The 20,280-nt window shown below is 39.8% G+C and overlaps 2 protein-coding genes across 7 annotated transcripts in view; both read right to left on the minus strand.

Moving 5' to 3' along the window:
- The window catches only part of IPCEF1 (interaction protein for cytohesin exchange factors 1), an 87,730-nt gene extending 71,547 nt beyond the window's left edge, over window positions 1-16,183 (minus strand). For 3 of the 5 annotated variants that reach the window (XM_072926962.1, XM_072926960.1, XM_072926958.1), the window contains exon 1: window positions 1,631-16,183. The gene's annotated coding sequence lies outside the window, so the exon portion shown is untranslated. The remainder of the gene's footprint in view (window positions 1-1,630) is intronic. The other 2 variants (XM_072926963.1, XM_072926959.1) reach the window with 1 other exon arrangement.
- A 926-nt stretch (window positions 16,184-17,109) lies between these two features.
- CNKSR3 (CNKSR family member 3) overlaps window positions 17,110-20,280 on the minus strand; it is a 53,281-nt gene continuing 50,110 nt past the window's right edge. For both annotated transcript variants that reach the window (XM_012572602.5, XM_072926957.1), the window contains exons 12-13: window positions 19,999-20,088; window positions 17,110-18,421 (exon numbers count right to left, since the gene is read on the minus strand). In XM_012572602.5, the coding sequence (XP_012428056.2) occupies window positions 18,123-18,421; window positions 19,999-20,088 (389 nt within the window). In that variant the 3' untranslated portion in view covers window positions 17,110-18,122. The remainder of the gene's footprint in view (window positions 18,422-19,998; window positions 20,089-20,280) is intronic.

Raw genomic sequence — 20,280 nt, forward strand, 5'->3', positions numbered from 1 at the left:
CAATGATTACACCCATCAGAGGCTCCCCCACCCACAGCTCTCTGCTCAGCGTTCTGCTGCAGAAGGTAACAGCAGTGTGGGCATCTTGTCCCCAAGGACATGGTGCTCTGTACATACACAACGGAGCAGGCAATGGAAACACCACAAAACACAAACCCTAAGCCTCTCTTTACACAACTTTTCAATACCACAGCTCAAACCATTTCCTTCCCCCTCCTCCAGTAAGGAAAGCTGTGCATTCTAATCCACAAGAGAGAAATATTCAACTGTATTTTTTCTCAGGGGTAATTTGCAGACTAATTTTTTCAAGTTCAGCTGAATTCTCTGCAGGCACAGAAACCCCATCAAGCACAGGTCATTCCAAGGACGGAGTAATGGCTGGTGACCACTGTCATGCACTACTGAATTATCCACAGGAATGGAACAGTTGGGAGATTGACAGCAGGGAAGATAATCCAGCTGCAGAAGAGCACTGGTTTACAGTTCAAGGCCTTTCCATTCCCTCATTTGCTTTGCAGTGCTGAGCAAGCTTAGTTTACCTCTGTCTCAGTTGCTCAAATCATCCAAGGAAAGCAATGGCTGTTCTCTCCTGCAGATGGAAGTGTTGTGAAGGGCAGATGTAAATCCACAAAACACAAGGGAACTTTGCTACCCAAATTGGGGGATTGCAGTCCCCAGTCAGCACCCAAAACAAATACTTGTTATTAAATGCCGCCCAAGATCTATCCTCCTCATTAACAGCAGCACTTATCCTTTCAAGACAGGAAATACAAATACGTAAAGACTCAAAATTCCTGACTAAACCCTCATAATTTTAAGTTAAGGAAGATGATGGCAATGCCATGGTTACAATGACACAGAAGTCAGCTCTTGGAACAAGAACAGGAGGTTCTCTCCCACAGAAACAGCTCTGGTCCGGTGCTCCTGGTCTCTACCAGCGCCCCAGTCCTCACCTAACAGCATTAGTGCCAATGCATTCTTGACAGCCATTTTCCTTAGGGTTATGTGCAACATCTGCTTATGATGTCTGACAGCAGAGCCTAAGGAAAAAATTAAACTTTCTAAACCTACCCATCCTTCTCCTATAGAAAGCTCCCAGCTTCCAGGCACTTACAGAGGAATCTCCTCTTTCTTTTTTTTTTTTTTTCTCAGAGAAGCCAGATGGTTGAGCTGAACTTGTGTGTTCAATTCTAGTTTCATAATGTCCAGTCTCAAGAAAACTCTTCCTTTTACCCAACCATTTAAAATTTCAGACATTGCTAGATAGTAAGGAAGTTTCCTCAACTTACATAGTTCTTTTCCTTCTTTTCCTCTTCCCTTACATCCTCCAAGCTGGAAGCAGAAGACCTGGGTAGAGCTCCAAGAAGAGTGCAGTAGGAAGAGCAGTAATTCTTGCTACCTTCTCACCAGTTGTGCTACATACCTCCCAGACATGAAGTGAGCACCAGACTTTCTCTACCATGTGGAGATGCTCCACATCAGGGTCAATTACACTTCTGTGCAGTGAGTCTCTTCAGAGAGACAGAAGGAAAAGACAACTCTAAACAAACACAAATGCTGACTTTGCTTCCTTTCTTCAGATCTACTGACACCCCTTTTTCTCACTCTTCAGTTCCAAGAATTGTTTTACCTGCCAAGCCTACTTCAGTTCCAGGAACATCTGCAGCTGAGTAGCGACTGGTCATTCGGAGCAGCTGCTTTTCCCAAGCTACTTTTCCACCAGCCCAGCTGCAGCAGAATCGAAGTTGCAAGTGTGACAACCGAGTGGGGAGAGAGGTTCTGGGAGTTTGCTTTGGCACAAGCTGGAAGGACTGGAAGAGCACTGACGTAACAAGACCTATATAAAGCTTTGTGACAACCAGCAGTTGTCTCAGTGGTTTTACAAGTATCAGTTGTATTTACTCTAGCTGAGGTGTTGCTGTCTGCAATAGAAATTCAGCTTTCCTATGGCTGCTTCTCAATTCAGCATTCATGAAACAGCCAACACCCTTGGTCAGGATCAAGGGCTCATCATGGTAGATACTAGGTAGATAAAGAAGATTACATCATTCCATCCCAAAGACTTGGCAGAGATAAAGAGGGAGTAAGATGATGACAAAGTACCTGGAAAGTGAAAAAACAAATCCAACCATGCCCCCTCTTGGCCTCTATCAAAGTAATGATTATGTGTAAAGCCCTGACTGTATGCATATATATAAATAAAAATCAAGACTCATACTCAGCACCGGGAAGTTGTTTAGCTAAAGTCTGCAAGCTCCTGCCTGTAATAATCCTCCAGCCTTCTGACTGAAGCCAAGAAAAGGGTTTAGCATTTTTCCTCTTCTCTAACCTAATACTATTTGTAAATGTGTTTTTCCTCTCTCCTATTCTTCTAGTCAGTTTTATTTATGTAGACATGCCAGTGTGGTAAATTTCAGACCTATGATTTGTGGCTTCCTGACTTGGGATGGTTGATGGTTCTGAAGTAGTTCTTCTGTGGCTGTTCCTCCAGCTGAATGTTTAAACACAGATACACCATGCATAGCTTCTACTTATGTGCATGAGCAAGGGCTCTGCATGCTTCACATAACTTTGCAGAGTCTACATATGTTTCTGATCATGACAACATATCGAAAATATGTGCCTACAAAACACATTTTAAATGTATTTGTACAACACAGTATGTGCTTACCCTTGAGGAGTTTTCTATATATAGAAAAGCTGAAGATTAAGCTTCTTGTTCTCATTCTTTCCCTTTAAGTTCTTCTGTTGCTATTCATTGTATCCAGGTTTCCATTACCACTCAGCTATACACTATTTTTCACTGGCATGAAATCAATCAAACCTGAATTCTGATAACACATGATAAAGCATGAGACTACCCCCTAAGGAGATATCTAGACTTTCACATTTCAGTCAATTCGACAACAGCAATGGTGTGGGAATGAGCAACAGCTCAATGTCTGCTGAGAGACCATGCCTCATAAGCCTTCAAGGTATCAAAAAGTATAGTTACAAATGGCAGTGTTCATTGTCACCATATTGAATATATATGTGCTTTAAATCTCTTTAAAAAAGAAAAAAAAACCTAAATCTAATAAATTCTGTCTTGTTTTTAATGGTTTTAAACAGTGACTTAGCTCCAAAGACTTTTTTTAAATTTGGTTGTTTTAGTTTGCAGATGAGATCTAACAAGCCATTCAAAGTTTCCTTCCAGATGTCAAACTTGAAGGCATTAATAAGAATTTTCACACCTGAATCTTGCAATAAGCTACATGCAGTATAAAATGTCAGTCACCCTATTGGCCCCAATAGGAAACACAAAGAGCCATGGCTAGTTCTTGATTGCCCAACACTTGTGGAAATATTCAGTCTTCTAGGACATCACAGAATGAGAGTTAAACATTACTTTCTCCACCATGACCTTACTTTTCCTAAGGCCGGGATGCAAGAAGAGAAGGCAGGCAGGCTGCAGCAGCCCTGGGACCTGCACTCACAACTTGCCAGCTCCCAGTTAACAGCAACAGCCACCTCTGGGGTGGCCTTCCCCAGAGAGGAAATACAAAACACGTATGACCACAGCCTGGAGACAGTAACACTTTAAACTAGATGAGTTGAACAAAATGACTATGTGTGTTCCACAGCCTTTGGACTAATCTTATAAACTCAAGCAGTCCTAAAAGTCAAGTGCTACATAAATGTATTTGCACGCTGATAACTGCCTGCAGGACCAAGACCTAAGTTAAGTAGATTCTACTAACCTCATCATTGTCTGTATTTACAGAATATGATCTGACATATGTATGTTCCGTTTTTGTCATCATTATCTTGAATGGATTTTTATTTATGTGCATGACTAGACAGGCTGTGTGTTTATGAATACCAGCATTCAGCCACAGAGAACAATAAAACATCTTTCTCCCACTGCAAAAGTTTGTCTGGGAGCAGAGACCCACACAGCTCAGCCAAGCAGTCAAATGCCACAAAAAAATCCACACAGGAAACCATGTAAGCAAACAATTTCCAAAAGACTTGTACAGCAGGCTGTAATACATAATCTGCTTGCTGCACTGCTACAGACAAGTCCATTTTTACCATGCAGAATATTTTCGCAATCTATTTGAGATAAGAAGAAAGAGAGGGCTGAGAGGACTAGAAAATCTAACCAGAGTTAGTCACCGCTGACAAGCCCTCAGCAGCCCAACCAGCTGAGTAATTCCTGCGGTGCTCTCCTACAGCAGAGACACACAGATAAAAAGCCTATTGGCACCACCAGTCAGACAGCAAGTGCCAGCTGTTCACACAATGATATTTGAAAAAAAGTAATACAATACCAAAAAAATAATACAGCAGCAAAACATTGTCCAGAACTCCCAGATAAGGGCTAGTTTGCTGCATGGATTCATGGTACAGCCTTACCCTGGCAAAGAGGAAACATTCCTCCTCCACCCCTGTTAGCAGCACCTGGACCTGCTGCCACCCTTTCCTGCAGTGGAACGTGTCCAGTGGGGAAGAGACAATAGGAAGATAAACGCCTCACTCTGGATCTCTCTTATAGCCTGTTGGTCCCCAAACACACTCTGGACTACATTACCTATAACCCATTAACTTTTGCTTCCTAAAGAGAATGCTGGACCTGCTGATAGGATCACTGGGAAGGGTAAAGTACTGACAAGGAGCTGGTTTGGAGAGTGAGGAAGCCAAAGGGCATTTGATGGCATGTTTGGGAGAGAAAGGCTTAAACATGTCCTGAAAGCACAAGTGTTCCCAACAAGTGTCCCTGTGCTGGTTGTGTGTATTCTAGAGCCAGTCAGGTATCCAAGAGGCAAACTGATGGTAAAAATAAATAATTAATGAACAATCTCAAGCCAAAAGCCATCAGGAATAATAGTTTTGTTCACCAAAACATTTACCATGCTTGAGCCTTGTTTAAAGCCTGGAATGGAATTTCAGACCACTGTTTTACCCAAATTTTATCTAAATCCATAATTTTGGGGGCAAAAAAATACAACAGGAATTTTAAGTCAAATTATCTTCTAATCAAGTTGAGGACCACTTTATCTAGTTTCTTTCATTCTGCTAAACCCAGTCTCCTATATTACAAGTTAAATTCAGAATAATCCACTTTATCTGTTCATTCTGATGATGTTTTTTTTCAGGAGAATAAATAGTGATTTATCAGAAAAGGAATAGAAATAAAACATTTTTTAGACGATTAAGTGGCGCCTAATAGTCTACAATCCAACAAGTTAAGCAAACAAAGAGAAGGGGAAACCCTACTTGTAAATAAGGCAATTACAAATCTAGTTTCTACACTCTGGAATGAAGCCAAGATATAAGTGTGAAGGACTCAGAGGAAAATCTGTTGTAAATTCCTTCAAGTGAAAGTCCCTATTTAAAAGGCAAAGAACACATTTCAGAAAGGTCACGAAGTCACAGAGGTTGTTTGGGTTTTTTTTCACAGCACAACTCTAAATGAAATCTGACTTCTTTCTATAAAGGCAGAGATACACACAGCTGCACTTGAAGTGTAACCCTGACACTAGAAGGAGAATAGCAATGATTAAAAATAGGTTTTGCACTGAACTTCTGTAGGTACTTCAAATACCTGCTGGGTAGGCATTGCAACCTCAATGATTGTGAAAATTTATTCTTATATATTCTCAGTTTAAAGAAAAGAAGAAAAAAAAGACAAATATACCTCATATAGGCATAGTGAGAAGTTACACAAAAGCTGTTTCAGTAAACTTTCACTTGAGCCTGGTTTTATCATCTTTCTAGGTAAGGGGGCTGTGTGAACAGGGACATATGGCAACAGCAGACTCATGTTCCTTGACTATAGTTTGTAAGTCTAAGCTCTTTGGAAGGTTTTTAGAAAAGGTAAAAGACTGAGTCTCAAAGAGCTGACAAGTCATGCCATTCTGTCTCAAATATTATGGTTGAGTAGTTTAAACAGAATTCAGTGCATGGGTACATACATTCACCCACAGGCATACACACATGTAAATACTTTTATACTTATATAAAGCTCAGGCAAATTCCACTGAAACTAGGAAACCAGACTGGAAAATCTACTTATATTACACCTTTGCATTTTAGTCATAAATTAAAAAGACTGTGGGTGTTGTGACTAACTGACAGAGAGTAAATTAAGCCACTATGTGGTGTTTACCATGGGGTAAACTGCTCCCTCTCCTGCTTTTTAATTGGAGGTTAACTTTGGCACACTCCACTATAAACAAGTTCTGGCACTAAAAACAAAGAGACAAGGAATCCTTTCATGGACGTATTCCTGTAGTTCATCAAATATTCATTACTTACATTGCCCAAATATATTGTCAAAGGTGATAAACACACACATATCAATAACAATAGTCTGATATTCTGCTCCATTCCTCATCACAGATGTACCCAATCCTGATTCCAAGGAAAGCAACAGAGCAGTGTGCAACCATATCCAAGACCATGAAAGGTCTGGCTCTAACTCTCAGAAGCCTTCCTGAGCAAGTATAGCAAAACAGTGCCTTGATCCTGGCCTCCATATCTATTCACCTTACATATAATTGCACACACATACAAAAATGACTGTGAACTAGATACAGAATGACACAGCAACACTTCACCACACCTCCTACATAATACCAGAAGGCCTTGTGGCAAATACTCCAGTCAATTACTGTCTCTCCCAGTCAGGATGCTGACAGATCACACACACAAAAAGAAGTTACTGCAAGAAAGGGTCCTGGCAGGAAAATGGTGGCAAATCCCAGAATAAAGCTACAATAGCACCACAGTATATATAAGTATCCTCAGACTGACTAGCTGGCAAGACTGCCACATTTCAGGCAGTACAGTACATACTTGAGCATGCCCAGCTTACTTGGAGTTGTACTGTGGCTCAGACATGAAGAGACACAAACATCTCATTTATAATTTTATGGATACTTTGAAAAACAGAGGCTGTTATTGTTTTTTAGCTTATCAGGCTGTTACTATCTTGCATTGTAACTTTGCAAAGTATATTATTCCCCCCAAAAAATTAAAACACTACACCTTTAATCATAGGTTGCTCCCACTGATAAATTACCTATTTAATATGTTTACCTGGGCTGTTTTCCACAGTACGAGTCATGTTGAAATTGCACTAATTAAAATATCTCTATTTATTTGCATGACTAATCAGTACTTATCTGTAACATGGCACTTCATATCTTCAAAGTACTTCAGCTGTTATAAATGGATTATCTGAAAACTTGCCCAAAAATATATCTTGAAATCTGATGCACAGACTCAGCTATTGCTTCCTAAAATAACTACTGGCTTTACGTGCACTCTGAATCGTAGTGAGGGCAATACTGACAGGTCTGCAGAAGCACGTGCGTTACTTATGGATGGAGTAAATATTCCACAGAATAGATATAGGCAGCAGACCAGACAGTGCTCCTTGATGACACAGAAAAGCAGATGGCTCAGTCATTTGAATGGCAGTAAAGATAAAGTCTACCCCACTTCCCACCATGCTTTTTGCTTAAAAGAGCTGTCACACTTATGTGCAAATGAAGTCCCACATCCCTAAAATTGCTTGCAAGACGCTTGCCACCATTCTTTCACTTCCTCCTCCTTGGAGCTTTCTACAGACTTGAATGTCAAAATATTCATGACACCTGGTACTGCTTTCTGGAGACTCTGGCCACTGACAATTTGCACTGCATGAGAAATCAATTTCTTGGTACCATGCTACCTGTGTGTCTCCCCATAAAGTTCATATCCCTGGGCCACCCATTGATTGAAAGAAGATGAAAATGGGTACTTTTTTGCTTCACAGCTCATTCTAACAAGGAACTTATACACAGAAACAAGCTACTTCCATAAGCACAGAGCTGCCCTACTTGTCTGCAAGTTATTTTCCTTTTTAAAAATTAAAAATCACATTAGAAATGGCAGGGATGTGGGGATGTGTCTTTCAACTCTATCAGGAAGCAGTATAAAAGAGCATATTTTATAGGTCTATTGTCTTGATTTTAAAAGGCCAAACTATATTTTAGAGCTATCAATATGCTTTCCCTTGTCAGAAGTGTAGCACCATTACTAATTCTTTCTATTAAGAGGAAAACCCCCACAGTTCTTCAAAACAAAAAATGTTTTTGTAATGTTCTGCAAGTGCCACAACTGAAGGAACAACAATGGCAATTTTTGATTGATGCTTTTACTCTAGATCAGTACAAAACTGGAAAATTACTGAATCTGAATGTTACTGCTCCCTGTCCCTTTCTTGTGTTGTGCCCCTGAATTGCATCTGCTCATGCATTCATTTGATTGCTTCAGGGTCCTTTAAACCTCCAAATTTCACTAGGGTTATGGTGAAGCATGCATGGTGGCTTTTATCCAGAAGGGCCTGAAAGCACTTCATGAACTCTACCAGGATGCGATCACACACAGCCTACTCACCTCTCTGCAAATTCATAAGGTTGTAGAGACATCAAGAGATCATTAAGTCTGTCCCTCCCAGCTGGATCAACTATACTCAGGCTATTTCTGACAGAGGCTGCCTAACCTGTTCTCTAAGATTTCAAATAAGGGAGGTTCCACAGCTCCCTTCAGCATCTTAAACCAGTCCTTAACTCTCCTTCACATCAGGTTTTTCAACCAAATTCAAGCTCTGTGCTGTAATTTAAGCTTATTGTCTCTTGTCCTATATTTCTTACGTAAATCTTTAATGCTTGTTCTTATCATACCAATGCAGTCATCTTTTCTTAGGACTATGCAACATAGTTTGATTTGGTATTTTCTCAAAGGCCAATGTTTTCTAAGCAAGAGGGGCTGTTGCCCCCTCGCTGAAACTACCTGCTCTGGTAAACTCTTTAGGTTATTATTGCAGGCACAGCCAGCCCTAAAAAGACAGTCACCAAAGGAATGGAAGTGCCCCCCGTGTACAGTTAATGAGAGGCTCTCTTGAAGAATCTGCTGAGAACAAGAGCCCCAGCCCTTTTTTTCTGTTTGTGTTAGTTAGAAATACAAGTACTTTGCCATCAATTCCCAGGCAGTCCATTACTCACACTGACAGAGTCACACAGTTTGATTTAGACTCAAAAGAAGATTTGAATGCCTGCTGGTTGTGTCCCTCTTCAGCTTTGGGAAAAAAGAAAAAGCCAAAGAAAAGTCAAACAGGATCTGAGCAAAGCCTTTCTACACTGCTTTTTCTATTCTGCTGCTCTTTAGACCCTTTCAACTGTACTAATAAGTACAATGCAGAATAATTAAGTCCCCAACCCATTACGCTCAAGAAGTTAAAGCTAGAAGACAAGGCTTGATAAAAATCTTACCATCTAACTAGGTAAGACAGACTGTAATAAAGGTATAGATCATTAAAAAAGCAGAAAAAAGCTTCTTCACGAATGTTAATATAAATAAAATATCCAAAGAAAAATAGATACATCCTAAATGTAGAAAACTACGGATATAGCAGCAGGGAATGTGTGGGCTTTTCTGCAAAAAAACTGTTCCACCCTGTCATATGTCTGTCCCACTCCTGACCTGAGAGTTTTTTCAGCACTAAACAGCCCTTCATTACCAGTGAGCTTCAGTAGGCAAACATGTAAATTGGGTGTTAAGTTTACAACATGAACAGCACAAAAGAAAATGAGTTACCATTTTTTGGCTGGTGACTGAGGCAACAAATCTCACAGTTCACCTCCTTAGTTCAAATGGGGAGCAGGAGACACAGAAGCTACCAAGTCTGAAGGACCCCCAACCCTAGCACATATCCCATGTCTTCTCCCATGAGGAACTGCTTGAAATGTAACTTATAATAAACAAATCGTGCCTAAAATGTTAATAAAGCATTATTACTTTAAAATAAAAACACTTTACAACTTAATTGAAATATATATTGCCTCTTCAATCCTCTTAATATAGTTTCAACTTACCAGAAATTTAGAGAGATCTCAGGAAAACCATAAAGTTTGTACAAATGAAGCAATAGGTTCTCCCCCACCTAGGAGACTCCTTTCTGTCTTCCTTTTTTCCTCCCCCACCCAAGCCCTAAATACAGGAAGAGAGATCACCAGCTGCCTGCTGAAGAAAACAACTACCAAATAGTGTGCATCATTCAGATGGCTTGGATGATTCAGCTTTTCCATGTGAACTTTAAGTGGCACAAATGGTGCTTTGTGCATTTCTGAATCAAGAGTGTATTTAATAGTCCAAGAGCATAACACAATTTCTACTTGAAGAAAAACTTTTCATCTTAAATACAGCAGTATATCTGTTACCTTACAATGGCTCCAGTTCTCAAAGCAGTCAATAATTACATCTGTGTTTATGGTATTGCAGCATCTTCAGCCTTTAAAAATACATTTTCTATTGTTCTCAAAAGTTGAACTGAGTAGGACAGTGAAAAGAGGATCTAGTGACATGCTTATAATTTTGAAAACCACCTGATATGATGTGCGTTGGTTTTAGAGTGGGAGGGCTGGGAAGGAACAGAAAACCCAGGTGTAGCAAGCAGTCTGCTCTCCCAAAGTACAGCAGCGCCCCACAGTTACCTGCAGCTCATTGTCAAGAAACTTGTAGGAGAATAATATTAGAAGTTTCCAGACAGTAGACTCAGATATGAAACCCCACACAAATGTAAAACACATACACATTTACTTTGTGTAGTTTTTGTTTAGCACTGCTCAGATAAAGAATTAGTGCCTGGTTTTACTTCCCTAGTTTTTTTGGCCTTTATGAATTTGTTCAAATGTTCACTTACATCTTCTTCATCAAGACCCTGTTTTCATTTCACCCTTACAATCATAAATCAGAAACGGCTCTAATCAACCAATCAGATTTGACACAAAAAGTAGAAGGAGCCTAGTGCTCAGCCCTAGTGCTGAGGACAGAACTTCTTGCCCAACAAAACCTGTTTTATTACTGGGAGAATTTCTTATTTATGCTCAAGTATAAAAGCAGCACAAGCACGTTGAACACAACATTGCCTTCTGCAGGCACCCAAGTGTGACAATGCCAAAACTGCCTGAGGTGCTCAGCAAGAGCACCTTGAGCGAAGGGAGAAGACAGCAACAGACTGAAGAGACTAGTCATCACTGGAAATCACTGAAGACCTAGAGAAAAACAATAGAAATGTTGCTTGGTCTGTGCTTTCAACAATGGAACCAAGCCTTTGGGTTCATGTAGTGTGCCATCTTCCACTAGGGCAGCACCCAGAATTTTGTCTTAGGGGTGCAAACTAGGCAACAGTACTGGAAAGCAACCAGAGAACAATGTTTTGGCAGCATCTCTTCTCCCACAAATATCTCTTGTATGCTTTTTGTGATTTTATTACTGACTTTCACTTTATTTTAAAACATAGGCATGTTATCCACATCCAACACAAAAAGCTTGTATCAAACTAGTTGGGGTGATGGAATTCTCGCCTTACAGTTCCTTCCCTGAGACATCGCTGCCAGAGTCAGCCTCACCAGCCAAGATGTCTCTCTACATGAGCAGCAAATACTCTATGAGACCAGAGGGTGTCCAAAATCCTCTGCATTTTGAAAAAACACCAAATACTTCATTGCAAACTAGATGTAAAATTCATCATTGCAGGAGTGACCTGTGGGAGAAATCATGCACTTCGGTATCCATGTGTGATTCAGTTTTTTTGTACTTCAGACTTCTGGTGATTGTTTTCATTCCCTGACATTCCTTGATAGGGAGAAAGATAGCAGGAGTACTTCTCATCACAGCTTCCCTCATCATTACACCTCCCCTGCATTGGTCAGCCACTGGGAAAATGAGTCATGATACCAAAACCTGAGCCTCTTCCACATCCATCTAAAGCCTTATTTCCCACACAGACCACATGCATTGCAAGCACAGCAGCCAGCCACGGTCAGTGGCAGGTCAAATGCATTTCCTGTGAGCAGATTCACCCAAGTGTGAGCACCCCAGGGTATCTGCCTCACTGCCTCTCCCACACAGCCGCATCTCACTTGTCCCCTTTGCTTTAGTAAAGGCCTCTCTGTGAGCACTAGGTGAAACATGCCTGTGGCACACCAGGAGCTCCTATGCTGCCAAACCTTTTTTTATTTTTAGATTATGGCTCCCTCATATTAGCTCAGCACTAACACTGTGAGACACATCATGTCACTCCACAATATTCCCACACTTTCACAGGAAAACCAACTTGGCAAATCATGAACTTTGTCCCATTAGCCTTTTATTCGAGGCCTGTCACCCATATCCTGAGCATGAGGGGGGAAGAGAGGGGCTGCTGCTTTAGCTGATGGGTAGGAAGGGCAGGAGGTCCACATCCATATCTCCAATGCAACCTATGAATCCAGCGTTACAAAACTCTGAAAGAAGAAAAAAAAACAGATCCTTTCTTCCTATCCAATGATAAGCTGATGCGTCTGGACCAAGGACTGCTTGGGGTGGTCTAAGTAACTTCAAGGCAGAGTCTAAGCCAATGGCTTACTAAGTAGAGAGGAATTCTTATATGAATCAAGAACATGGAAATGTTTTGTGGACAGTACTATTTTTTGCTGGAAGGCTCTAGTGAAAACTATCTTGGACATCAAAACAAACTGATTATGTTATAAATATTAAAGACTTTATAGCTGTTTGTTTGTGAAATAAATTTTTGGAAAGTCCCTTAACCTTAATATAGGGAAGAAAAGGTCAGAGAGCAAAGATATAGGAAAAGGGAAATAATTAATTTAGGACATCATTTATTTTGCTCTCATCCTACTCAATTACAGGAACTTATACCAACTGTCCTCCAGAAATCAGTGGTCAAGAAATATGCCAGACAATATTAAGACTACTGCATGTTCACTGGGACATTCAGTGACGTGGGAGAGTTTTAGCTAAAACTGTGCTACACCTAAGAAAGCCTTTGATCACATTCTGTGGAAATACATTCAAACACCACAGCTGCACTTCAAGAATCTACAGTAACTGTACTACAGCCTTGACTTTCTACTGTCATGTAATAAAATCAAACAAATCACCCAAAATGCAGCCACTAAAGTTTGGCTGATCTTATACCTACATGAAAATCCTTAGTTTAATTATTATTCATGAACTTGTTCTTCACAAGGCAGAAAATGTGGGGTTTTTTCTTATGTTTTGCTAATGGAGTTTTGTTTGGTTGGAGCTCGTTTACAGATTTAAATACGGCTCATTTGTGACTACTTGGCATTATGAACATTTTCACTGGAAATATGGAAGGATTTCATTAGGAACATTGGTACTGAAAACAGCTAATGGGGGATGAAGGAGGAAAACACATTAATAAGCAGCACTGAGAAGCATGCAGTTACTTGGGAAAAAAAAAAGCATTAAATACACGGTCAAAACATTGAATATCTTTTTAGACTGTAACATATTGTATGTCTCTCAGTAAATATTGCCCAAACAAAAAAGCCTCTAAGCAAAGGTCACAAGGGTCTGAGGCTCCTCACCTGCAAAGGCACTCCCAGAGCACATCTAAACATGTGGTGGCTCAGCACCATCAGTCAGCACAGCCCAGTGATCTATCAGAATCTTGTCAGGTTTGCTCCACAGGTACATTTCCTGCTCTGGCTCACTTGCACTGTAAAGGGCTACACTTACCAAGGAGGGTGTGGGTTGTCAGAAACAATCAACCAAAAAAACAAAGAAGCCCAAGCAACTACCCCTCTCAGCTGAAGATACAGTAAACTGGACTGCCTGTCCTCTGATTCCTTGGCTGCTGTCTGGCATAGAGAACGTTCACCCTCACCAAAGAACAAACAGAAACCACAATCATAAATTGACCCTAAGGATTTTCCCTGTAGCTCAGCACTCTCTGGCACTTATTTTATTCTTAATTACTCTGTCTCCATACTCTGTTAATCAATCATGTAATTGTCTAAGATATCTTTACCCTCTCCCAAAAAAACAAACTGGATAACTCCATAACCACTTAAGGGAGAAAGTCAGTGGCTTACATCATCCTGAATAACTGAGGTGACCACACAGGGAGGTTTAAAAAGAAATGTTTACATCTATTCTATGTCATATTAAAACAAACACATTTCTCCCACTGGCAGGAACTGGAGGACACCCAAAGGTCTTGGGTTTTTTCCTCCACTGAGTACGCAATCCTCATTTTTTCTTCCACTGGCAAAGTATGTGCAATAGACAACTCTTGCCTGTTTCAAATCTAGTATGTATTTTAAAAAATCCCAACTCTTAAATGATGTTGGAGCGGTAACATTGTTTTTAAATTTGACTTTCCACTTCTGGACAAAGTCCAGAATAACCCAAACTAAGCTTTTGGACCACTGCACAAGGTCCCCTGGGAATAAACAACCTTACCAGCAATTACTATCACAAAGACAGACAAAACTGATGGTTAGGGACTTGCATTGTGAAAGCAACAGGATAAAGAGAGGTTACTACTTTAAACTGATGCAGCAGAAGCACAGGCAGCAGAATTTGGGGAAATTACACACTGACAGCAGCTCTTGACTGCTTTTGTCAATCTATCTTGCAGCTCAAGTGTGGTGTGTGGAACTATACATAACTGCTTTGAAAGACTGCCCTTGTTTCATATTCTAGCATCATACAAATGTAGTGGTAGAAACAAATGTGCATGCTGCAGTTGTGTTGGGTGCTTTCTTTGCAGAGTTACTGCCACTCAGCTGAAGCAGCATTCAACACAACACAGACCCATACATTTAGCTTAGCCTGACCCCTCTTTTTTCATTCTCCAAACTGAGTTTTTTTGGAGTGCTCTTTCTACATCTTAAGTGAATCACAGAATATGCTGAGTTAAGCCAGTAGCTTCCTCAAGAGCTCTTGTCCATTATAAAAACCTCACAGCCTGCAAGGAGACAAAAGCATTCCTATGTGACAGCCACAAAGAGCATGTGCTCCATAACCACAATATGTGCAAAGCAAAGCTCAGGCTCTACAGAGAAGCTCAGGCTTTTACAGAGAAGAAAGAAGCCACAGTTGTACATCAGGACAAAGGTTACTCCAAAGGACACAACACTTCTTTCCAATTGCCCACGAGCATTTCTATCCCACACTTCAGGATGGTGCACTAGATGTATGGTGGAAATTAGGGGATGAATATTTTAGTGCAGAAAACTCAAGCAGAAGCCAACATTCACACTCCTCTGAAATACCAATCCTGCTGGCAAAGGCATTTCTGAGAATGTATGAGCACAAAAGCCTTTCTGCCTGTGTAAGATATCCCAAAAATTGAATTATGAAGGCAGGAAAGCTCCTAGGAAAGTAAAAAAAAAAAAAGGTTTGAGCTGAATTCATTGAGACCTAAGTTAAAGCCTGATGACAGGTTTAACTTGGTAACTTGGTCTATTCAGGATGTGATTGCAGATATAAAGCAGTTTGTGAAGACTGCCTGGTGCAGTGTAATAAAACAGGATGCAAGATTTGGACTAAAAAACATTTTTGCAAGAAGAAAATTCTTTATCCTCTCCAACTTAAAAGCTAGTCTTTACCATCTGTTTCCTGGTTTGGTTAAATTTTGGATTGTTACTCCCCCTCCTTTCTGTTCAACGAGCACCAAGACTATGGAGCATGTTGCTTGTAAAACAAGCCCTGCTTATGAGGAAGGAAAAGTTATCAGCTCATTGATTAACACAAAATTAGTAAAATACTCTCAGTACTGTGATCACCTCTGTTAGTCATCCAGAATTCAAACACTGATTAATTTAATTGTCCGTAATACCAGAGGAAACACATGGCTTGGAGAATTGCCCTGCACTCTGTCTCTACAAGCCATTAGCGCTCATTTTCATGCCTTATTTCCTCTCACACATTACAATCCAAAATAGGACTTTTTTTTTTGCAATGGTTATGTAAGAGAAACCAAAGGTATTGGCTTTCACATATTCTATAGACTTTAACAGAAGCCTGTTCAATACTTCAAAAGTGCATGATCCCTACTATATATATATATGCATGAGTACTAAATATTATTTTCCATTTTTGTGGGGTTTATGATCTTTTCCAATTACCTGCATTGTTTTTCTACCATAATAGTGTATTCAGAGTATCGTAGAGTACTGTACTATGGCAGGACATCTGGAAATGTACATGATACTTATTAGGGAAGTCAGCCTAGATATAGTTTCTCATTGGATAGATACACATACCTTCAGCATCAACAGATAAGCCAAGTTTTTGCATAATAGCAGATTTTTTTTTTTTTGCAGGTTAAGCCAGAAGGATATCAGCTGTGATTTATCCCTAGATCTATGGGACTTTTTTTTTACCCCTAAACTGTAGAGCATCCTCTATATTCACTATACGCAATAAGAGGTTAAGCATGATGGACCCCGTTCATTTTTAAAGTAAAGAAAACACGACATTGAAGATGAGCAGAATCTTCATTTTAAAAGTCTTGTTTAGACAACACCCTTAGAACAATTCAGCCTTTTTGAGGCTGGACTATACTACACCACAGAGCCTACAACATGGCAGTTTCAGCCCTTGTCTTGGAGGCAGGACCAAACTGTTGCAGGGTTCACTTGCACAAGAGCAGTTCATGTCTAGTACAGACTGCCATCTCGGGGAGTGGTGGAGAGTGGCAGATGAGAGACATCTGCTTTGATCAGAAAGGTCCAAACCAGCCTCCCCAGTCATCAGTGAGTCACAAACAAAATTAATTGAGAAGTGAATGAAACACCCTGTCTCCCTCTGCAAGGTTGTAGCACAACTTCATCAGCTCATTGCAGCAGAATGGTGACATCTTCACAGACAGGTTTACAGTGTGTTTTTAACATCCTGTTATCACATGTGATTCCTGCCCCAGTCCTACATGCAAACTAGCATTTAACTTCCCTCTTTCTCCACCAATCATTAAACAAAAATCCTTTTCAGCAAGACCAAAGGAGTAAAGGCTGTTGGCAATGTATCATCCTCAAAAATAGTTAGTCTTATAATTAGAAGGTAATACAAAATCTTATTTTCTTTTCATTTGACTAAATTGTGCCCAATACTTCAATACAGGAAGGTACAAACTCTATCTGTTTAAATGTAAAAATATATACAACTATATTTAACATTTAAATAACTTTAAACACAACTGTTTGCATACTAACAATGTTATGTACATTCTTTCTTAAACAATACCTCTTTAATATCCTCCTCTTTTGTTAAACAAGTTTTATTTTCCTCCCAAAATACCCAATGCCACTTTAAAATTCTGGAGGGGTAAAAATTAGAGCTATATAGAAAATAGCAAGATGTCTTACAATTGTAGTGTATGGTAGCACATATTTTTCATAAAAACAACAACATCATTCAAAAACTGAACCACTGTAAAAGTTCTCTTAAGTCCAACAGGACTGTCTTTAAAGGTTACTTTGGTTAACAGCAAGTCATTCTTAAACAATTAAGGAAAAAATATATATTCTTTCACCACCTCTACAGATGCATTGCCTTGGCTTGTTGTAGCAATCCATACACCTTTACAGATGAGCACTGCAGTTGTTCAGTGCTCTTTATTTGTACTGTGATTTCAAATAAAATAGATTACATATATAAGGTTGGATTGATTTATAATTAAATTAGTCCAACTTCCTAAAATCTCTGAATAAGAGAACTCTCTTCCTAAGACTTCATAGGAACTCTGGATATCAGAGAAAGAACAATAACACTACTAAATTCTTCCTCACAAGGTCGATCTCATGCAGTACTTGAAACAGCACCACTAAGTTGCACAAAATTGCTGTTTCCCTGCTTATTTTCCCAGTCAGGAGAGTGTCAACTTCTGTAAGCTCTTTAAACTCTGACACCCTGCCAGTTGCACCAGCCTCTGAGCATTCAGACAACTAAAGTGCCACTGGACTTCACAGTAATGCAATGCTTTCCTCTGAGTCATTATGCATTTTCCAGGTCATGTGTGGCCTCTCCCACTGATATTTTACTCATTTCCACGGGAATAAATGCCTTCAGTTTTTGGCCAGGAAGAGGAATTCGACCTTTCTCCCCTCCTTGCACTATGAAACCCTCTGATCTATCAAAAATGACAAACAAAAAGGCTGAAGTGTGAGATTCTCCAGGAAAAGAATACTGCATTAGTCACAGTGGGTCAGTTAAGCTGCAAAGTAGAGAAGTCTGACCGACGAGCAAAGGCACTTGGTAACAGCGCTGGGGACAAGTCAGTGAGTCAACAATTTCAGTCTCGTCAACCAATTGACCAGCAGCGAGGGCTCTGCCGAGGAGGATTTTGCAGATGATGTAACTGATGATTTTTTAGCACCTTCCTCTTGAAAAGGAATTGTTGCACTGTTGTGGAGGTCTGTATTCATAAAACACCTGCTGCCTCGAATATAATCTGTTCCCCTCACTAACTGCCTGTCAGACACTGGCCTGGAGAGCGGGTGCTGCGTGGAGGGACTTTCCTCAATGATTGGGGGTATCCTTTCATTGCTGAAGTACCTGCAGAGGACATCTTCACCTGTACAAACAAGAGGGGGAAAATCAATTATTGCTGACTTCAGAACCCTCCATTAACATTTTCTATTTTTATAAAAGTATTCTGGTTACACTTCAAATACCTAGATCTGGAGTTTTGTTCATAAAATACCTGGACATAAGCAGCTATCAATAGACTCACAGATTTTTGTATCTTTAATGTTTTTTAAGTAGCACAAATAATGAAATAAATCCATACTCAGAGGAGATACCATTTGAGTGTTGTATTCCAGATTCACACACACCAAAAATGATGATACAGACTACCTTCATGCAAATCATTATCATAGATGATATGTAACAAATCTTCTTCTAATGTGTTAAATCAAAATGCTGAAGAGACCAGAGTTGAATCCATAAACTTTTCAATAACTCATGAGTAATTTAAAAGCTACTAATATTACTTTGGAAAAGAGAAATTAATTTTGCAGATGATTGATTTGATTTGAGAAATTAATTTTGAAGATGCAAGCACTTCCTTCCCTGGTTTTGACCAGTGATTCGTGATGCTTTCTCTGTTTTAACTCTTCCCCAGACACCTGACTAAAACAGCTGCTGCTAAAGAAATCCTGCTGAACTAGGCAGGCCTTTGGTTCTGATCTTAAGTCTTAAAAACATAGCTTAAATACAAGCCTGCAGCTCTTCAGTACATTTCAAGCATTAAAAAAAGGCAACACAAAGCCAAAGGTTTGGTGTTGCCTTTTTTTAATGCTTGAAATGTACCTAAGTGCTGCAGGCTTGTATTTAAAACAAAACAAAAAACTATACACACAAAAATCAGCCTTGCCATCTGGTGATGGCTCTGTTAGTATCCCTGCAGGCTGATAGCTCTCACTATCGATTTCTACTTTTACATGAAAGTAATAGAATCTAGCTTTGATTTTACCTAGAATTAGACATTAGCTTTCATAACTGATTCCAAGAATAAACTAGTCATCCTTATTTCCCACTCTAACAGGACTCAAATAGTCTTTCAGATACAAAAAAGGGTGGGAAGAGGACAGTGTGGGAAGTAAAAAAAGCCATCCAACTGAACACAAAGTGTTATGAGTTTCTGGCTCTCTCCCATTCAGTGATGCCTGCAGAATATGTTCCTTTCTAAAAGCAGTAGCAGTAAAAAGCAGCTCCTAAAAGGCCCTAAATTTTGTAAACAAGCTTCCTTCTTCAACAGCCTCCACAGTTAGCTAAACAAAAAGACTTAGCAAAAAAGCAGTTTCACAATCAATATTAAACACGGTAGAAAGGGAAATGGCTGTCTGCAAGAGCAAAATGGTAAACCTGTGCTACAAAGTCACAAGTACAGATCTGCCCTAGTCATTCTAGCTAACTTTTAATGCTCACTACAAGTTTAAGGCAGAAGATTTGAGTTCCATCACCGAATAGTCTCAGAAATTTCAATTATCATCTGGCATTTCTGCTAAATTCAACAATGGTCACTTTGCATCCGTTCACCAATATGCAAACAATAATCCTCCATTCCTAATTTAAAATCTTTCATGTAGTTCACCCCAAGGAAATTTTGGAGAGGAAGAGAATGAGGGATAAAACCTAAAACCTTGCCTTTTCTCCCTGATCCTCGTGGCCTAGAGAAGGGTTCTGCAGCTCCTATCCAGCTTCCATCAGCAGGCATTGACAAAGGACGAGGTTTTCCTAGAGACAACACAGAAGGTTATGAGGAGTTACATAAAGTTGAGGAAACCAGTTTTTAAATTTTTGTTTTTCCCAGTTAAACAAAGGGAGAGATAAGCAATAAGAAGTTCAAACTGCAGAAAAAAATAATATTTTAAGATACTTCCACTGGTGACATATAAAAGTCAGTGTGCTGAGATGAAACAGCTTCCC

The sequence above is a fragment of the Taeniopygia guttata genome, chromosome 3 (genome assembly GCF_048771995.1).
Source record: "Taeniopygia guttata chromosome 3, bTaeGut7.mat, whole genome shotgun sequence".
NCBI classification, from domain to species: Eukaryota; Metazoa; Chordata; class Aves; order Passeriformes; family Estrildidae; genus Taeniopygia; species Taeniopygia guttata.